The following is a 20,810-nucleotide window of genomic DNA, read 5'->3' as shown; positions in this document are numbered from 1 at the left end:
CTCAGCTGATCCAGCTCGAGATGCAAATTTGCAGGCTGCTTAATATTCTTCCCGCCGTGATCCTGAATATCTCACCTCATCCAATCATGCAATTAACAGCTTACATGCTCGAGCTGTGGTTGACAAATGCTCAAGTGTAGCGGGCCGCGTTCTGATAAGCTTTCCCCGTTCATGATGTTGTGATCTTTTGGGATTTTGTCACACCTCGACGGCAAAGTGCCCTTTCACAGGCCTGCAGAGAGCAGAGAGATACAAAGCGGCGTTCACCTAGGAAGCGGATGATGCGTCTCAGCAGGGGGTTGAAGTAGCAGCAGTCTGCAGTGACAATGGTCTTCTCCTGGGTTCCCTCTGCCTTGGTGAAGAAGGCACACAGCTCTCCGACAAGCATCTGCGCACACAAAATAAAACACAGAACTGGCAGTTAAACACTTCCGTGTCGTGCTTTCGTCTTTACATGCGCACGAGACCATTTGTCGGTACACCGCTGCAACTAAATCAACCGCGCGGTGAGGTCAAAGGTCAGGGCAGGTCAAACGTGTGCTGATGGTACCAGCTGCTTATCAAATGCTCACAGGATTAAAAAAAAATGGAATGGGAAAACACTACTGGATAAACAGTGTGTTTTGTGCGTTAGCGTTTAGCTTAAGGCAATAATGTACGATGTGCGTACAAAGAGCTGCTAGCATGTAAAAAAAAAAGAAGCTTTACACTTGAATTATAGTTCCTGTTGCTGGTGTGCGATTTATTATTTCAATAGTAAAAAACAATTCAGTAGTTTTACATTTCTGCATTTATTTGTCACATTTTCTTTGACAAAGTTAGGAAAGCCTGTTAAACTGCACATGACCTCAACACGTGAGGCGTACAGCTTATTGATTAAACACTGGTATCTAGTCGGTACTCGGTATCGGCCGATACCCAAAGGTATCTGTATTTGGGCTGAAAAAGTCTGATCGGTGCACCCCAACTTTGAAATTAACACTCCAGTCTTGAATTAATAAGAACGGAACAGGCAGAACTAAACAGCACTGACATTATGCAGACATAAAAATAGTATGAAAATATGCATATATTAAAAATAAATGGAATGCTATCAACTATTCTGCACAGGTAGCTCACACAAGGGAGGAGGACAATGAAGTTTACTCCGGAGCTCTAACACAGCACAGCTGCACACGCAGGACTCCTTTGACCAGCAGCAGCATTACTGATGACCTCACAGCTCACGGGGCAAGCGGCTCTAATGAGACTTAATCATCATCATCTGTTTTATTAAAAACCACCGCATGGAGATGTGAACTCGCTGCATTCCTGGAAACATTGCGACAATCACAAATAGCAGCTGCTGTTGTTGGATATTTGCAAGTTTTGGTCACTGAACAGCGGCGCCTTCCCAGACCGATGATCCCTTAATGAGCTGCGACTGTGCGACTCATCTGTGCGACGGCCGACAGCACTCAAGAAACGCTGGCACGGACTAAAGCACAGCTCCCGAGACGCCAGAGAAACACGCTTCATCTTAAATCATCCCTACAGTTTCCACTTAAACGCTGACCCGATCCCCCAATAAATAATAAGAAACCTCATAAATCCATATTTGACATAATCCCCCCCCCATTTATCGCCCCACGGTGACGGGGTGTGACGCATAGCTTGTCTGAGGAAAAGAACGCCGGAGAAAGTGGAAGAACCACCGGACAGAAAGAGAAGCGGAGAAAGACGGAGCCGAAGAGATTCAACTGATCGCGTTTCAGCCGAGTCTTGTGCTCCCCGGTGCGAGTCCAGCCAAATCAAATGAGGTAACAGCATGCAGGGGCTGTGAAGTGCGGGCCCGGCCGAGTGCCTCCTTTCATTAGCGAAACACAACCCTACTGGGGGCTCCATGGCAACCCTCGAAACACTAATACGAGCATGAAATCAAAGCTGAGGGGTTTAATCAGTGGCTTCAAATCAAAGGGGCAAGGGGCACCGGCACGTTGTGGACACCCGTTTACGGGCCAATTAAAGACGGCGTTGTGGCTGTTTCCATGGGGACCGTGGAGGGTTGGAGCGAGTGTGAGATAATGGCCGCGGTGCAGTCACTCGTGGACAAGTGCTCTTGAACACTTTGCCTCGGGGGCCGAGCTGTAACGCCGGGGCCGTCCGGCCTCCGTGCCCTTTATTGTCCAACATGGTTGTTCAATGCGAACGCTTATTCTGTGAATGTTTGTTTGGCCTTTTGAGGCGGTCAGCCTCAGGAATAGGAAAGCAGAACGCATGCTGAACTGTTAGCGGCGGCCATTCCTCTCGTACAAAAGGAAATGTTTGCTGTGTGTTGTACTGCCGTCAAAAACTCGCCAGTGGGGCCCGTTAAGTGTTGGTCGCAGCTCCAGAGACGGATGGCTGGCTAGGTAGCTAGGTAGCTAGAGGTAGCTATGTAGCTAAAGAGAGCTAGGTAGCTAGAGGTAGCTCACCCTTCTCCAGAACAGTGGGGAGTGGGGCGGAGGGAGTGTTAGACCACATACTGTGTATAAGAAGTGGACGTAGTCGTCGCGACGTCACCCGTTGATCTGTGCACTGCCGTTTTGAAGCCTTGAGTTTTGCGGTTTCGCCGTCGCCATCTTGGATTACAACCGTCGCCATGTTGTTTTTTTGCAACCGATGAACAGACGTGACCACATTTTGGAATGCGGAGGAGTGACATAGCGACGCCGTGTCTGGTTGTGGCAGAGACCTGTCAATGAAGACTTGAAACTACAGATTGAGACCATAAACTCATGTTTTACAATGTTTACTGAGGGAATAAATGAAGTGAGAAGTAGAGTCATTTTCTCATTGACTTCCATTCGATCAGACATATTTTTGCAACCGGAGATAACGCAACTTTTAAGACACTTCCACATCGGCTTCACTCGGCAGAACCGGAGGTTTCGACCCATTGCTGCCAGAGATTAAGTGGAAGAGCGAGAGAAGAAGAATGAGAACACAAAAGGAAAGTTGGAGAGTAAAGACAGAAAAAAGGAAGAGAGGAACAGTCAGTGATGAGATTTGGGTAAGGGGGTGGGGGGGGGTAATACTGCAGGAATGAATTATTCATGTGTGGATGGCATCCATGTGAATCATGTAGTGCATTATTTCAACCAACATTTCCAGGCATTCGTTGTCGAATACGACGCGGCTGTCGCTGCGGTTCAGGGACGAGCGGATTATAATTCCTTGAAAATCAAACTGGGCGTCCAGTCCGTGTCCAGTCCGATGATGCAGGGCGGCGAGACGCTGACGACTTCCAGAAAATAGCGCGATGGGCTCATGGATTACAGACGAAGACGCGACTCACATGCATGATTTAAAACAAGAGGAGTGAAGGAATGAAACATTCACACACACACACACACAAGGACCTGATTAACTCACGAGCACTGGGCCCATTTGCTGCTCTGTGCGTGTGAGTAATCAGATCTCGATTTGTGTCAGTGGAAATTAGTCAAATGTGAGAGTGCATCCACACTGGCCCTTCTTACGAAACACGTGTCAATTAGAAGACGACGAAGAGGGTGGTGGGCGATGTGATGAATGAGGAGGATTGTGGAGATGACAGAGAAGGAATAAAAGAGAGCAAGAGCGAAGCGGGATTAGGATCTCAGCGAGCTCTTTTTGAGAAGTTAATGGCGACTGTACGTGCGCTTTAGCGCCGGCTTTTAGTGGCGCGGCGCCCACACTTGAGAAAGCCACGAGCGCGGGAGACAAACGGCCCGTCCCGCCGCCAGCGAGCGCTAATCAATAAAGCTGTCGAGGACAAATTTAGGCGTCTCGGAACGAACCCGAATGGTTGCACATGCAGAAGATTGCTTCCATTAGTATCACCCTTTCTGCAAATAGCGACTCACTCCGTGTTAGGGATCAAATGATGTGGAGGGAAAAAAAATACATAGATGAAAATATAATGTATGCTTGACTCTGGGCCGTTACGTAAAATGAACCAACGCTGCGAGAAGAAGAAGAAATGGTACATGTCTTAAAATATCTTTCATTTCTCTTTTTTTTCTGGTATTTGTTACGCAAGGCCTCACAATTCATAGTTTACCAAGATGATTCGACTTTGGGAAGCTGAAAGGTTCTAAATGTGCAAGGCGTCATGTGACCATGTCCTCAAGGGAGGAGTACAAAAAGAAGAAATGTGACTACAGATCACTGTGAAACCTCCCCAGCTGATTACTAACAGTAAGACACTTTCTTTTTTGTATTGCAAGTGAGACCTCATCTTATTAATTAGAGGCACATTTGCATTGCAGACATTTGACGATTGGATAAAAGCAGGTTCAAAATGCTGGTTTCATTTTGTTGACATTTTAGAGTCAAAGGTTTTTACAGAAAAAAAAAAGAAATGTTTTTAGGAAATCAAATGTTCTATAAATCAGGCTACATGCTATATGAACAAACCCTTCTGTAAAGGAGTTCAACTGGAAGCTTTGGTGTATGTTGGTGTTACCGAAGTGGAGAATTCTGAAAAGAAAAGAAGTGAAGACTCTACAGGAATAAATTAAAAAAAAAAGATTCTAATATAATAATATTGACATGAAACTTCCTGTTGATTACGTCCCTTAAAATACTGACATTTAAATATGTCATTATCTGATGCTAACTTTTGGTGAATTTAGGAGAAATCTACAGACACAAAAAGACAAAGTATCAAAACAAACACCTAAATGTGTATTATGGATGTTTTTTCTTTCCACCAGTCTAAAAGAAGACACGGAAAATCTCCCCAAAATGTCTAAACTGACCGGTGCATGTTTTCTTTGCCTGTCTCCTCTGAAGACTAAAGTCTTTATGTTCCAAACCACCACACCGACATGAACGCTAAAACTTTACATGTCAAGAAATACGACGGCTCATAAGTAAATGATCCAGAGGCCACGGGCGCCCGCTGCCTCTCTTGTACTGGACGGAGTGAACTCCATTGGGAAGGTTATTCATGTGTAAAGTACAAAGAGATGGCGAGCTGTCACTAGTATCCCATTATCCGCCGTCATCTGCGCCGACCTCAATCTCTGCACGGCGGCGTGTGAGCGAGCTTCTTTCGGGGGCCTAATGGACGACGCGGACGACGCGGCGCCCGTCTGAGCGCGTCAGGATCAGCGCCATCACCTTTTAGCGAGAGGCCTGGAGAGCGAGGACGGCGACGCGATGGAGGATGACGGCTGAAGAGGGGGAGGGAAAAAATGAAAAGACACACGACCTCTCGGTTCGTTGACGGATGGGCGCGCAAACATGCAAACACTGATGCTTTTTCCTTTTTTTAGCAAAGTGGGATTGAACATTGAAAAAAAACACCGTTGGCCCGCTGAGAATCTGTCCTGGCGCCCAAACACTTGTTTGTACTACAATGATGTACACTTAGGAGTATATGGATGTATTCCGCCTTACAGAAGCAGAAGCCTTCGTCATTGTGTCCCAGCAATCCCTAATCCCTCTCTTTACCGCTTTCATTGTTCCTTCCCACTGGGAGGGAAAGTAGGTTATACAATCTTTGTCTTTCCATTTTTATCCAGCTCCGCCGCTCGCCCAAAACCTACTCTGTTACATTCCTTAAAAAAGCTGCATCAATGGGACTGCATGCTGTTTAATGTCTCACGCTATTTCTATTCTATTCTGCCTCTCTCTCTCTCCCTCTCTCCCTTTCAACATATTTAATCATCTTTTCTGTAATCCTCCTGATCCTGAGTGACCACAGGCTCGTCTGACGAATGGACCTGAAGAAGAGAAAAGGACCAGGGTGGAATACCAGGAAGATTCTGAAAATGTATTTACTTTTTCCCCAGGAAAATCATAGCTGCATGAACCTGGGATTTTGCATTTCTTTTGCAACTTGCTGCGCTGTAAGCAGACCCCACCGGTTGCTCTTGTGTTGTACAAAGCAACGAAGCAGCTGCTCAGCAGGTGTTTGCCGTGGTCAACACAGGTGTGAACGAATGAATGCTGTTCAACAAGTGGTTGTCTAGTCGGACACGTAGGCGCCCCCCGTCGCCCAATCAGAATGCGGAGCAGCATTCAGCAGATGCATCAAGGTCGAAAGTTCGCCCCGATGTTGCCACTAAACGTCTCATGCCTCAAACTATCCAAGACAACATGTATCTTCACTGCCCCTGCACACAGTAAAAACCTCAGGTCGGAAATACAAAGACGGCCAAATGCTCGGACCCGACCCCTGGTACAAGACAAAAGAACTGAGTGTGAAAAGATTGGCTTCTGTTGTCGTCTGTGTTTCAAAATAAAGTTAAATGACGAGACTATGTCACCAGTTTCCCAGAATTTCGTTGACTCGTGCATCTGTTCTATCACCTTGATCCATTGCAGCAGCTCTTGAATAATATTCTGCAGAGGACCTCTGTGAGAGCGAGTGAAACGTTCACAGATACACACAGAACGTCGCAACCTCACCCCAACCCCCTGTTGTGAATGCAGATTGGCCACGCTGGCATTCGTCAGAGATCTCCGAGGTGCTGAGTGAAGCGTGGCAGTCCATCAGCCACGCGGGACCCCTGAGGTGTCCCTCCTCTCGGCCCGACTGAAGGAAAAAATGGATCAAAGCTAAGAAGCAGAAACGAAAACTGCTGTTCGGTTTAATCACATTTCACAGGACTGGATTGAGTTCTGACCGAAACCGCTAGAGGACAGCACAAACCCACGCGCTCTCTTACCGTCTACCTCTCTCGCTCCACTGTGGAGCCAACTAGGGGGGATGCAACCCCACCGCCTCGGGCCCACCGGGAATATGGTACACGGGGCCGGCAACGCAACTGTGAACGCAACTACAGAGGGAGTGAAAGAGAGGATCTGGTCAAAGCTATGGTAGGCAATTTATTCCAGGGGCATTTTCGTTGAAATTGTCGCGGGCCAATCAAGTCTTGTGCACTTGTTGGCGAGCTAGCCAGGAGTAAACTACTACATCAGACTCCATTTTCTATGAAAATCTTCCCAAAACCAGCATGCTAGCTTCACAACTGTGAGTGCTAGCGTGCATTATGCTAATGCTAAGTGTTTTCTAATGAGACATGAGGCAGCTGTATACGGTTAGCGTCAACGCTCTCAACACTGCCTGACTGACTGACAAGTCCACGGGTTTTGGGGGAGTGGCTTTGGAGGGAGGCCTAGAGGGAGGGGCACAGATTTTTTTTATTTTATTTGCGGTTAAATACTTTCAAAAACTAGCGAACTCTTTTCGATGTCTCCAAAACTTGCCTAAACACCAGCTTTAGGGTGACAGGAAAAAAAGAAGAAAATGTGAGGGAACAAGGAGATAGTTTGATGATGCAAATGCAAAACAAAAAATGGTGTGGTGATGCAATCCTCCGCTGGCTCGGGCGGAGTGATTACTATCGGGAGCCGTTAGATCCGAGCTGTGATTGTGTCCCGGCAGAGTGTGAGCTGTGCAGACTGTGGTGAATTACACCATCGGCACCGCAGATAGGCAGAGCAGATAGAGCCACTTTAACATGCAGCGGAGAAAACAACACGTACCTCTTCCCTCCATGAATAGAACGACTATCGTTTTCTCGTCGAGCCAAGATTTCATCTCGTCCCTTTTAATTCCGCGACGGTCCGCAAACTTTTACCCCGCAATAAGCCGTCTCCTTCCCTTCTCTCTTTCTTATCACACGTTTTCCTCTTTTCCCTTTCACCCCGCAGAGTTGAGAACAGAAGTCAAGGGGCAGAAAGCCGTGACCCTCGGCAGCAAGGAGCCCGTCCGGCCATCTGTTTCATTAACCGGGGTCAGCCAGCAGGTAGCGGTCTGCGTTTGAAAAAAAGGGTAGACTTGGCGTGCGGTAAAGTAAAATAAACGGCAAAGAAGACTGGAAGGGAAACGCTTCAGAGAGAGTGAGACCTACAGAAAGGCATTGATCCGTGTCTGTGCAATTGTGCGTGAACGTGAGAGTTTTCTGCTGAGGTCACGGCTGCTGTGGGTGAGGCGTAGGCTTAATGTTAGTCCACTGACATTATGGCTGAGGACGCGGACAGGACACCTCTGTGACAGAAAGTTCAACGTGGACAGGAAGCTCTGAGGTGAATGAAAGGACAAATACAAAAACAAACACAGGCTGACTGTGGGTCATGAGTAATTATTGGGTTACCCCCATTCACTACATGGGTCTTCTAACTATACAGAATACCATACAGCATCATTCAAGGTGGTAAGCAGTGTTAAAGCCTGGTGACATCAGGATTACTCATGCAGTTGGTAAACAAGTGCGACCAGAATTTTCATTTTGGGAGTTTTGTTTGCTGAATGAAGGAATTGTTGTTGACACATTTTCTCTCTTATTTGTCGCGCTATTTACTAATCTAGATTTCCTTTGGTGTGAGGTGGCTAGTCTTGGAGATATTTGACGTAAAGATGTCTGCTTCTCTACATAGGAATAGAACAAAAAAGATATGGTATAGAATAGCAATATAGGTGAGAGCAACAATTTGATTTTGTTCAGGAAGACCAATGAATGAAATGCTGAACGCAATCACTGAGTTAGAGAAGCTAGCGCTTTATCCTGATTTATGAATCGTACACTTGAGACCTGTACACCTATTTTCACGGTTATCCCCAATTTCACTCAATAAAGAGTTACTGAAAGGTGGGAAAAGCTCTCAGGTCGAGTGCTAACTGCCAGTTAGCAAGTGTGCTAGCTTGACAATAAGTTCACACATTTGTATTCATGTATTTACTTCTGTCGTCTGCAAACAATTGCTTTTTTTCAGGATAAGAGTGGATGACGCAACACATCTCAGAAGCTGCGATAACTCTGCGGCTCTCCCTAAGGGCCACTTGCTATTTGTCCGTTGTGCAAATGTGTGTGTGGCCAGGCCTTCATCATGTTTGCACTGGAGCTACAACACGGTGGAGGGAACGGACGGGAAATTCCATTTATATACTGGAGCCTATTTCCTAGCATATTTTTGCTGTGATTAAAGTGTGATGAAGAAAAGCTGAATTTCGTTCTAAGAGAGAGAAGTGTCTCGGAAATATGCATATATTCCCTTTTGTTGCTGAGCGTTAGGTGAGAAGATTGATACCGCTCTCCATGTCTGTGCGGTAAATATGAACAACCCCGCAGCTGGTTAGCTTAGCTTAGCATAAAGACTGGAAGAGGCTAGCTTGTGCCTGACAACCACACAAGGAAGTAGTGCGGGCTTCACCTATTAAAGATAAGAATGCTTTTCTCACTGTGTATTTTCTCCTCCATCGATTCGATCGATCACTCCAGCCGCAGATTGTGGAGCAGGCGAGCTGAGGAGCGCCAGTCGATTCACAGGAAGCACGTGTTAATTGGAGGGTGAGACAAACAACAGGAGTGAGGAGAGGTCAGGGAGGGCAGGGCGTAGAGCGGCAGAAAGAGGTGTTGATGAGCGAGGAGACGAAGAAAGGGCCGAACCCGAGTAAAGAGCTAACGGGCCGAAGTCGGGTGAATGCTGCAGATTTTCAACCGAAGGAAGAACAAAAAGCGAGGGCTAAACACAGATGAGGCTAAAATTGAACAGAGGAAGAAACATAAAGGCAAAAAGGTCAGCGTGGAGGAGACGTATAGCGGGGAAGGTTGTGGAGAACTGATCAAAGGAGGGATTTACAGAGGAGAATGAACACACTGCGAGCGCACTGTCGGATTGGATCTGTGCGAGATAAGTTAATTCATCCTGAACTTAACTGGCTTAACAAGCTCCATTAGGCAAACTTTCAAGATGCCCTCAAACTAAACCAGTGTGTGTTTGCGTGGAGACTTTTCTGCAGCAGTTCCCTCAGGGGGAAATCTGGGTAATCTGCGGATCTAAAAATAGGGTTATTAAGGGCAGTTTTTCTTTTTTTCAAATGCAAACTCATGTGACTTTCTTTCATGGTTCAGGTAAATCTGCGCTCTTGTGAAGACAAGAATTTAATGGAGATTCAGCACAAATTAATCGCTGAATTGTGATTGTGATTTAGCCCATTCCTTGTATTATTTCAGTAAAACATCTCATCCAAAAAGGACGCCTGCAAATTTAAACTCTTAGATAAAAATAATCACCGAAAGGAATAAACACGTAATTTCGCTTTTTTTGTTGTGGCTTTCTTTTTGCTTCTCAATACCAACACGAGTCAGCCGGAAACAACGAAAAGTCTGATTAACTCCTGGAGCTAATGTTAGCTTCATTAGATAGAGATCAAACTACAGCTGATAAAATCAGTTATTCTAAATATATATAACACTGTGAATTTCTCTGTAACGGGAAACCCTAACTAACACACAGCACAAATGTGACTAACAGACGACGTCGGGTCCTTCCTCTTCGGTGGATCGGCTGCTCGTGCTCCAACTTCAGAAGGTGATTGATGGTTTTAATTAGATGTTGAGGTCCTACTGGGAGCTGTCAGGGAGCCACAGAGTCCGGGACTCTGGCGCTGACCCAAAAACCCTTCTGGTGGCAGATTACCTCCAGCCACGGCCGGACGGGGTCCTCCCTCTTCCCACTGTCACCTCAGCCTTTTTGTTGTGTTGCAGCGCCGTGAGAATCAAAAGACACGAGGGTGAGTGTTCGAAAAATACAATGCCGGTTGAAAGATCCGAACCCTCGTCCCTAAAACACCACGACTCTTGTTTTGCATGTGTGGCTTATGGGCCGTGCGCTTTCACTGGATACAAAGAAAAGAGACCAGAGGTACGTGGCGGAGCACATTTGCACCAGACTGATGCTATTACTGCTGCGATTTACCTTGCTGCTAGTCACACACACACACACACACACACACACACACACACACACACACACACACACACACACACACACCAGAGCCGCTGTCAGCACCTGTTAAGGCAGACTAGCTGGCGGAGGTAATGTGCTCTGACCCAGATCAACTTCCAAAAGTAATTTGGGCGGATATAAAGGTCTGCTTGGTTTTGGGATTAGCGTAGCCCGGCGCTAAAGAGGGCACCTGCTGTTTGAATCGTCGATGTTAAACGACCATGGTGGGGCAGGTTTTTTATCCCTTCACCTCAGTACCTCTCCCTCAGACCCCAAAGGGGAGCTGGAAGTTACATTGTAATAACGAGTGAGGCATTATTGAATTGAACCTTCTCCTTTACTTGATAAAAGAAGAAGAATGCAATATCTCAAGACAATATGTTTGTGAAAGACAAGTAAAAAAAAAAAGAGCTGACCCCTCATTCTCTAATCATTTCCACACAGTTCCGAAATCCATACTCGCACTTATTGACTTTCTAAGCAGCGATATGAGATTACTGACCACGCATATTTTCTCCTTTATTTTGAAAATCTCCAGGGTGTCCCTACATACCACAACAACAACCGACAACACACATCAGCTGCTGCGCGCAAACAGAAGGTGCCGGGCCGCGGTTTTGTCATCCGGTCAGGTTATCGGCCGGAGGCCGGTTCTGTGTGTGTGTGTGTGTGTGTGTGTGTGTGTGTGTGTGTGTGTGTGTGTGTGTGTGTGTGTGTGTGTGTGTGTCTCTGCCGGGGGGATGAGGGTCGACGCCAGGTGTTCTGCATTTCACGCTCACTGCCTCCCGTCTCACTCACGTGACACATACAAACACCCCTCCCCTCCAAATTGCCTTCCTTTGCGCTCATTGACTCTTTTTCTCCCACCTATCACCCCTTGAGTAGTTCTTTTTTGTGTTTTTCCCCAGGCAGCATCTGCTGCCCGCCATCATCGCTCCGCCTCGACTCTCAACTTTGTCTCCGTGTCTTTCGGTTGCTTCCTCTGTTGTTGGTGTCGCCTGCCTCTCTTTCTCTGCTTCTGTCTCCGTCTCTCTCTAATGACCGGCTGGCCCGTTCCATTACGTCTCTGTGTGGTTTGTTTTTCTCTACACACACACACACACACACACACACACACACACGCACTCACACACACACCTGCCTGTCAAGGCTGGAGGGGGTTACCTCCATGCGGCTTGCCGATCTGCTCACTAGATGCGGCACAAACACTAAAGATGATTCATCACGGATTTCAGGAACCGTACGAAGAAGAAAGCGAACGACACTCTAAAAAAAACACTAAACTTTGACAACTTCTTCCTCTGAGCTCCGTCCTTTAACCCACACGTTTCTTTCCCTCACACACACTTAAAAGCACACTCTTACCGTGAGGGTGGGGATGGCCGTGACGAGCGAGTAGATCAGCACCGGCGGGATCTTGCTGCTGTCGTCCGGACCCGGGTAGGGCTTGGAGAAGGTCTTGTCGTAGCAGAAGAAGCCCTGGACGTGCACGGGGAAGGTGTCCGTGTACTCGAAGTAGTAAGCCAGCAGCACCGTCCCGGCCATGATCACCAGCTGGAAGTAGAACATTATCCCGCCGTTAGGAGGTGAGGGGACGAGCGGAGGCGGAGAGGAGGGAGAGGCGGTGGAGGTGGAAGAGGATGAGGAGGAGGAGGAGAGGAAGAGGGGCGAGTCAGGTCCCTGTTCCCCTCGGCCACGGGGATATGCATAGGAAACCCGGACCGAGAGAGAGACAGAGAGAGAGAGAGAGAGAGAGAGGCTCAGTGTTTGGATCCGAGATGAAGAGAGAGAAAGAGAGACGAGAGGGAGAAGAGGAAATCTGCAGGAGGAGGCTTCTCTCTCCTCAACAAAAAGCAGAATAAAAGAGAAAAGAGGGTTCCGCGGCAGCACGAGCGGCAAAAACAAAGAGTTGCAGAGCGAGAGAGAGAGAGAGAGAGAGAGAGAGTGTGAGAGAGAGTGAGAGAGAGAGAGAGAGAGAGAGAGTTAGAGAGAGGAAAGGAGGTGGGAGGGAGAGAAAGGGGGAGCAGCCTTTATGCTGCCAGCACTCATGAAATCTACTACAGTTGAGCTGTGGGTGTATTTGTACATACTGTGTGTGTGTGTGTGTGTGTGTGTGTGTGTGTGTGTGTGTGTGTGTGTGTGTGTGTGTGTGTTGTAGGAACATGTGCGGCAGGGCATTGAAGTGCTTTTTTGACAGTTGGTTCTCAACCATCAGCTGACGTCACTAAAAAGTTGAATTCCTGAAATACTTCCACCAGATTCATGTCTTCGTGGTAACCGTGAGTCGGTGACCCGAAAGAAGGCTTCTTTTTTTACTGAACAAGACATTTTTAGGCGAACTAAGAAAAAAAAAAAGAAAAACTGCCGCTTTTATCCACAGTAGGCACCACAATCTACAACACGATTAAAGTGCTTCGTAGTAGCTTAAGTATAAGAACAAAAGTAGTATCAGCAAAATGCAAATGAATTAAGATGGACACATTAGATGGATATTCAGCTGCATTGTCAATCACAAGGTACCCCCCCCCCCCCCCAACCCCCCCCCCCCCGCCGAAACCATTCCCTGTTTTATGGTCTGTGTGACTCTAAATGACCATAATTTACCAAATGAACATCACGCTGTAGTGAAGAAGACTTGGAACTAGAGATCGAGACGTAAACTCATGTTTACATTGTTTACTGAGGGAATAAATCAAGAGAGAAGTAGAGTCATTTCCCCATAGACTTCTATACAATCAGAGGTGTCGCCCCCTGGTGGCCGTTTAAGACAATTTCACATTGCTTCACTTTTAAGACCTGGAGGTTGGTGAGAGAGCAGAGACTAAACCTATAATCAGAAAAGCTGTTGGTGGAAAGTTCATCGCTTGACATTACACGTATAGTTATTAGATCCGCTGTCGATATGAAACAACTTCATCAGCTTATAATGTTGACGTCCCAAACAGTGTGGGACAGAGGACGCCTTCCCCATCCGATGCCCTTCTCTTCCCGTGTGAGAGGATGCAGTGGTGTTCATGTGAGGACTGAGTGAGAGGCTGAGGACACTTTCCATTTATAAACAATAGGTGTTTCTTCCCTAATTGGCTCTTTTTCTATATTTGTATCAAGCCAGCCTTCCTCTCTGTTTCCTTTGAGAGGGATGTGTTTTGCGTTCTGCGGTTGTCATGGTGAAGAAATAACTGAAGGAATAAGATTCATAACGCTCTGTATTTTTAGCGCTTCCGCAAAAGAAACAAAGTGCTCGTACAAAAGCCTCGGCTTTTTGTCAGGGTGCTGGTAATATTGCACTTTCTGATTCTGAGCGTGCATTTCTTTCGTGCGCGTGCATGTTGGAAGCGAGCGGCTGCAAACACACACACGCACACACACACACACCTCTTTGGTGGCTTGGCTCCGGGGTGTTTGATGTGCGTGACTCACGTCTCCTCCCGTTTAGAGCTCCTCCCCCCTGTGTTTACCCGCCGTATTGCGGCTCTGACTCACGCTTGTGATTGCCGCGCCGAAAGGGACACGGCAGTTCACGCTCGTCGCCTTGAAGCAGCAGCAGCAGCACTGCACCGCGCTTTAGCCTCTCTTGTTGTTACCAAAAGGGAAACAACAAAAAAATTCAACAATGGTGGACATGCGGGGTCTTTGCCTCGAGCTCCTGCAAATCCGCAGGTCAGAGTTGAACTCTTTAGCCGACACGTCCAGCTGATAGACGCATTGGGGAAACCAGCATGAACTCAGAGTGTAATGTACCGTGAGACTGTGTGCAGCTATGCAGCTTTGAACATGAGATTTAAAATCACGAGTATGTGCGCGTATGAAAATAAATATAATATATAAATATCTGATGGTACAGATTAGCCAGCTGCTGGCCGGCTGTTTGGCCCAAGCTGTTACCGTGGGTGACAGCAGCTCTTTCACAGCCTGATAACTTCCTTATATTCCTCTGTTTCCTCCCCTTTAGCACTGCTTCTCCCTTTTTTTTCATCTCATGACCTCTCGTGGAAAAAAAGAGAAAGAGGAGCCACCATTAACATGGAATGAGGACCGACCGGCTTCAGAGTAAAGAGCCGTTCCTGCTCTGCCCCGCTTTAGCCTGGAGATGGAACGGCGGATCAATAGCGAGATAAAAAGCCACATTGAGACGGCTCAAGTTGGGTTCCCTGTCGAGGAGCGTCTGCTTCTACCCTCGGCCTCCGGAGGGACGTCCTCGCCTCCCCCCCTCGCTGCGTCTCGTCGCCTGTAACGCCGACATGAAACGGATTCAGTGATTCTGGATATTTTGAAGGAGCTTCGGTTCCTTCCACACACCGTGGGGAAATCAGTTGCTTGATTGATTTCTGTGAGGCAGTTTGAAAAGGGGCTTCACAGCTGATCCGTGAAAGACAACTTGGGGTATTTGAATCGACGGAACTTTAGCGCACTGTGTTGGAGAGAGAGACTTTTTTACTCCTCTATACGGTGACACTTCTATGCTAACATACAATTACTTCAAGGTAGGGTTGGGAATGGTCTTTGACATTTTCCTCTAAACTCTCACAACATCCTGACAGCAATCAATAAATCTAAAAAAAAAGTAATAATCCTGTACGTTTAGCTGTTGCAGGACTTTAAAGAGCCGTTTAGCCAGAATGTGATGATTGGACCCGTCTCCCTGAACGTGTTCTGCCTCTTCACTCGTTGCTCGTCACCAGAGTCTTGCTAGCTTAACAGCTGCAAGTGCTAACAATAGATCATTGTTTATGTTTATGAAGATCTTTGGGGGGAGTGGCTTCGAAAGGGAGGCCTGAAGGAGCGGGCTGTCAGTGTTGCCGATTTGGCGACTTTCTCGCTAGATTTAGCGACTTTTAGAGCTAGCGCCAGGGTTCTTACAGTCACGGAAAACCTGGAAGAGTCATGGCATTTAAACATGCTTATTTCCATGCCTGGAAAAGTCATGGAAATGTGTTATATTCATGTGCTCATGTCGTTCATTTACGCTGAGTTTGAAACAATGAATATGCTTTTAAAAGAAAGACGCTCAAAATATAAGCAGGCATACATACAGGCATCTATATAAATGTTTATTCTTTTAATCAAACTATTGTCTCATTCATTTGTGTCATTTAAGGTTTACTGTATGCTTTGTATTCTCATTGTTAGTTTAAATAATACATGTTCTCACTTTTTCATGTTTACACCGAGATTTCACAAAATGTTTGGTCATGGACATTTTGTTAAAAGTTATGGAAAATTCATGAAATCCATTGGTCAAAATGTGTATGAACCATAATGCTGCTACAACTACTTTCAATGGAAAGTTGGCAAAGCTGTGCTGGGTGTTAGAGTCGGACACTTTTCAAACACTTTTTTTAATCCTTTTTAACCCTTTAATTCATTGAGGTTCTGCATATGTGAATGTGAAGAAACAGGATGCCTCTGTGTTTACTGCCTGTTGGCAAGATATACTGTAGATACTTGGGTAGTGGGCGTTGAAAGAAGATTTAGATTTTAATTGATGGGGACCAGGTTTTAAGTAAGAGCTCAAAATAAAGCGCTGCCACCATTCAGGATTGGACATTCTGAATTTTAGCAACAGGATTGGCCAACTGTCCAATAACAGCCAGTCCAGTGTTCGATGTCTCCAAGAGCAATAAACAGTGTATTAGCTTAATTGGCTATCTAGCAGCAGATTTAATCTGATAGTCAATTGTCATCGTAAACTGTGATTGGGCTGTGCAGTAATGGACAGATTGACTGGTGTAGGCACAGTTACAAAAGTGAGGTAATTTGTACAGTACAGGACTCCAGGAAGAGCGATGAGCTACATTTGAGCATTTCAGTGATGTCACAGCTCCCACGGCTTTCTTCTGCATTGAATTACACTGAAAAAGAGACGTCTGTAAATCAGCAGATCAGCAGGTAAAATACTTGATTCTTATTTTATATTCTTTTAGGTAAATCAACTCCCCAGTCCCTCGATAGCTCTCATTTAAATCATGGGAATGAGCCCGAGCCCAGCGGTTGGGACGTGGAGTTAAAGGAAATGTGCGTTTGCTCTCTGGCCCAACGGATGCAAAAGATGTAATTTAATTTGATTTCATTTCAATTAAAAAATATTGCGCTTCATGCGCCCCTGAGCGGCTTTCATGGGAATGAACAAGAGCCACCGCTTCCAGCGCTGTATCCAGTTCTCCTGCTACACGGTACAGTACAGTATCGAAGGGTTAGCGGCATCACCAATATTAATATTGTGCACTGGATTACATCATTACAGGTCACATAATACAACAGAAGCGATAAGAAAAACATGCGAGGGCAAGAGCTTGTTTCACGTGGCACGGCAAAGAGACCAAAAGAACCCTTTCAAAGAAAAACCATTGTTGAAGAGGAGGAAGTGCCTTTAGTTTGCACTTCCTCTTCCTCTGAAAGGGCACATTCCCAACGGCCCTACAGGACGAGATTCTGCCCTTTTTCTCAGACGACGATCCAGTTTTACCCAATCGCAGCGCGTGTAGGGAGGCGATATAAATGTTCCATTTCAACTGCTAATTTTGACGTCCCCAAAAGGAAACCCTTTATGTCTCACTCATCTCACTCTGACACTTTTTTAATTACATTTGCCGGGCCGTGACACCAGCGGGCAGCGAGGAGGGTTCAGCAGCAGCGGCGACATGGAGACGGCCGAGGGAAGGAACAAAAAATGGCAGCGGAGGACGCTTTTGGGAGCGCTGTGGGAACGGGTCCAGGGAACAGCAACAGCCGACAGCGTGTGAAGGACCCACACAGGGAGCTGAGTGCAGCTCTTAAAATACTCTCTCTCTCTCTCGCCCTAAACCTGGATGTCAAAAAAAAACATGCCGCCCTTGCACAAACCCTAAAAAACGTCAATCTTCTTCACAAACAGGGATGGACAGCTTTACCAGGTTAGCCATATTTAAGGGAAGTGTATTAATTCTGCACATGAGGGGAAATGTTCCCGTGGATCCATAAATATATTGCTGTGTCTTCTGTCGGACGTGTGCAGCAGAGAGGTATTCGTGGTTCCATTTTAAATCTGCATATCCATATTAATAGGTATAAACATATAAAGATGTCCTCGTGGCAAAGCGAGCGAGGGGATTTTGACAATGAAAGACATTATAAACAAGCTGAGTGGTCGAGAGGTTTTTCTAGACTCATGAATTCTACATGTGCTGTTATGCAAGTCGTACCCAAATAGTGTTGGTAGTAGAATATGTGAAATGTTGCCAGCGCAGCGCTCACGGCAGTCTGGAGACCAAATGGTGCTTTCGTTTTGCTGCAAGGGTTCCAACCAACGCAATGGCAATTCTTATTACTGTCACCACTGCAGCTGTCATTGCTGTCGGAGGGCCAGTTAGCACGGCGCTTCCGTCTTCATGAGCAGGAGACGCAGAGGTGTGCGTTTCCACGGGTTAACCAGAGGCCGGCTCACGGGTGAATTAAGGACAAGATGGCGTCCACTTAGGTGAAGTCCTACAAAGTTGTGCGATGTGGGTCAACAATAAAATGCAACGTGAACGTGGTGCGAGGTCATTTTTTAGGGCTGGACCTGTAATATTTGACTTTTTGTTTATTTGTTTGTGGGTTCGGTATTCAGTTTTCCATTTTAGGATTCAATTTTTTTACACAGGCGGTTCTGTCGTCAGCGTGTTAATGTGTAAAACAAAGAGAGAGAATCTATGAAATAAGATTTTCAGTGGTGGCTGGTGACTCAAACAATAGGAGAGGGCAGGAGGGAAACCAACCCATGGTGTCAAGTTATTTTACACAAGCTGCCTCCTCAACTCTACTTTCTCACAAGATTTCTGAGCCTCGCTTCAGTGCAGCAGCACGTCGGTCAACCACACGCCGCCCGCCGCCGTCCTAAACCCAGGAAGTGAGGTCAGTGTTTTTTCTTTTCTTTGTTAGATCTTACTAACTTGGAAGAGGCGCACACCCTCAATGCCTGGAATACAATGACATCGAAAGGGTTATTTTTCCTCAGACTCTGGTGCACCAGTAAGATAAACTGGTGAAATTCCCCTTTAAGTCATCCAGTCATATTGGTTTTGATGCATCAATGTAATTACCACAGAAATATGTCAGTGCCGCACCAGCGTTGATACCCTGAACAGCCCATATGCTTCTTCCTGCAAATAATATTCTGTGCTTTCTGTTCAGTTTTACCGAGGGAAATAAACACTTTTATTCAAAAAAGTGTTCCTTATTCCATTGATAAGATATCATCAATGCTCCAGTTGGCACCGTTACTGGCTGTCTCTCCACAGAATACGTCACAGAGCTCTAACAAGGGTCAACCCGTCTCTCTCTACCCGTCTCTCCGGAGGTTCGGCCGCGTCTCCCCGGACGCCGCTGCAGCCATGTTGCCATGTTGCTTGAAAGAGCAGTTTTGTGTTTTCACGGATGGAGGATTTAGAGCAGAAGGACGGCGGAGGCACAGGGGCCCACCGTGAGACACACGGCGTCCATTAGGAGGCCTGCCGCCGACACACGCTACACTGCACCTGACCAGCATGACGGGGCATCCTGGGGGAGGAGGACGAGGACGAGGAAGGAGGAGGGAGGGGGGATCAGGAAACGAATGAAAGATGAGAGAGTGAGGAAATCAGAGAGCGGTGAGGCGATACAAAGAGGGAGGAGGGGGACAGAAGACAGAACTGTGATCGTGTGGTTGAGGTAAGAGAAGCGAGAGGAAGGGGAGCTCGGGGAACAGGTGCAAAGCTCGAGGCGGTGGCCCAAAAAAAAAACGTTACCGCCTCTTTCCCGCTCCAATTTCCCTGTGTCCTCTTTTCTTGACTTATTTCTACTCGTCTCCACCTCACCGCTCCAGATCCACGCTGGTGTGATTCACCCTGTAGCTCAATGTGAAAATGCTCGCTCAGTCAGCGTAGGTGGCTCGTACTCGACAAGAACTAGCCTGGTGTTGTTTGTGTGTGTGTGTGTGTGTGTGTGTGTTTGTGTGTGCATGTGTGAGAGAGAGATAATGGTGTCTTTGGCCGCTCCTCTGTGACTGATTGTAGAGGAGTTATAGAAAGTTGTGTAATGTTGACCCACCCTGACCCCTGGTGGTTTGAGTCATGTGCATTAGCGTTTCCTCTTTTTTTGATTCTACACATTTCACCAGTTTGTGCTGAAGTTGAGTCCTTCCACTGACGTGAAAGGTTTACAGACAGGGCCAGGTTGCCTGTCCTCCCTTCATGCTAAGCTAAGCTAACCGGCTACTGGCTTCACTTAACATACACATTTCTCAACAAGTCAAAGTTTTCCTTGAAACACATGTGGTGGCAGGAGAAAAGAAGAAAAAAAACGGACATCCCGGTCCCAGTGAAACGGACATCAGAGTGTTTTTCGCTCCTTTACGTTGATGTATTTCACAGAGAAACTGATTATTTGAGCATTGTAAAGTTACAAGAGCATTTTATTGAGCCGCTAAAAAGGAGGAGGTCTTAGAGTTTAGAGTGATCTGGACCATGGCCACATTTTTTGAGGGGGGGTGGGGTGAAGACGTTCTTGCCCACTTGAATCTAAACACTTCCCATCTCTCCATGTTGCTCTGTTAGCTATACCGCCCTGAAACGGTGAGGTTTTATATGAGCGGTGTGGCGGGCAATCTCATTTGATTGGATGATTTTTTGTAAAAAGCCCCATCCAGTATTCAAAACCCTTTTTGCAGAAAAGAGGCAGGTATTTTGATGAGAAAAAAGACCATGTGTTAGTCATTTTGAATGGCAATGCAGCTCCTCTGCTTTGCTTTTCACAGCGAACACTCTTAAGCATGACAACAACACCCAACAACGAAGTGTGTTAAAAGTGTGAAAGCAGAGAGACGCTACACTGCTCTCACAAACTGCGCTGTACAAGAGCATGATACATTATTGAAGTACTGGTGTGTCTGATCTCCTCTGCTACATATTCCAGAGAAGAAAAAAACATGTTTGATCTTGGAAGACTGTGACCTTGTTTTGTTGTGTAGCGAGTCGGAGTGTATTTTTCTCAACCAGGTTTAAAGCCAAAAGAAAAAACTCCCACCAACCAACACTTTGCCAGCACAACCAGCAACCCCGCCCACACAC

The 20,810-nt window shown here is 46.5% G+C and overlaps 1 protein-coding gene across 1 annotated transcript in view; it reads right to left on the bottom strand.

Moving 5' to 3' along the window:
• The window catches only part of plppr2a (phospholipid phosphatase related 2a), a gene marked incomplete at both ends in the record, with an annotated part of 34,955 nt that overhangs the window by 3,162 nt on the left and 10,983 nt on the right, over nt 1-20,810 (bottom strand). The window contains 2 exons of the mRNA XM_079233835.1: nt 268-388; nt 12,112-12,300. Coding sequence (XP_079089961.1) covers nt 268-388; nt 12,112-12,300 — 310 coding nt within the window. The remainder of the gene's footprint in view (nt 1-267; nt 389-12,111; nt 12,301-20,810) is intronic.

This window comes from Taurulus bubalis (genome assembly GCF_910589615.1).
Source record: "Taurulus bubalis genome assembly, chromosome: 17".
NCBI classification, from domain to species: domain Eukaryota; kingdom Metazoa; phylum Chordata; class Actinopteri; order Perciformes; family Cottidae; genus Taurulus; species Taurulus bubalis.
This window is presented reverse-complemented; position numbering and strand designations above follow the sequence as displayed.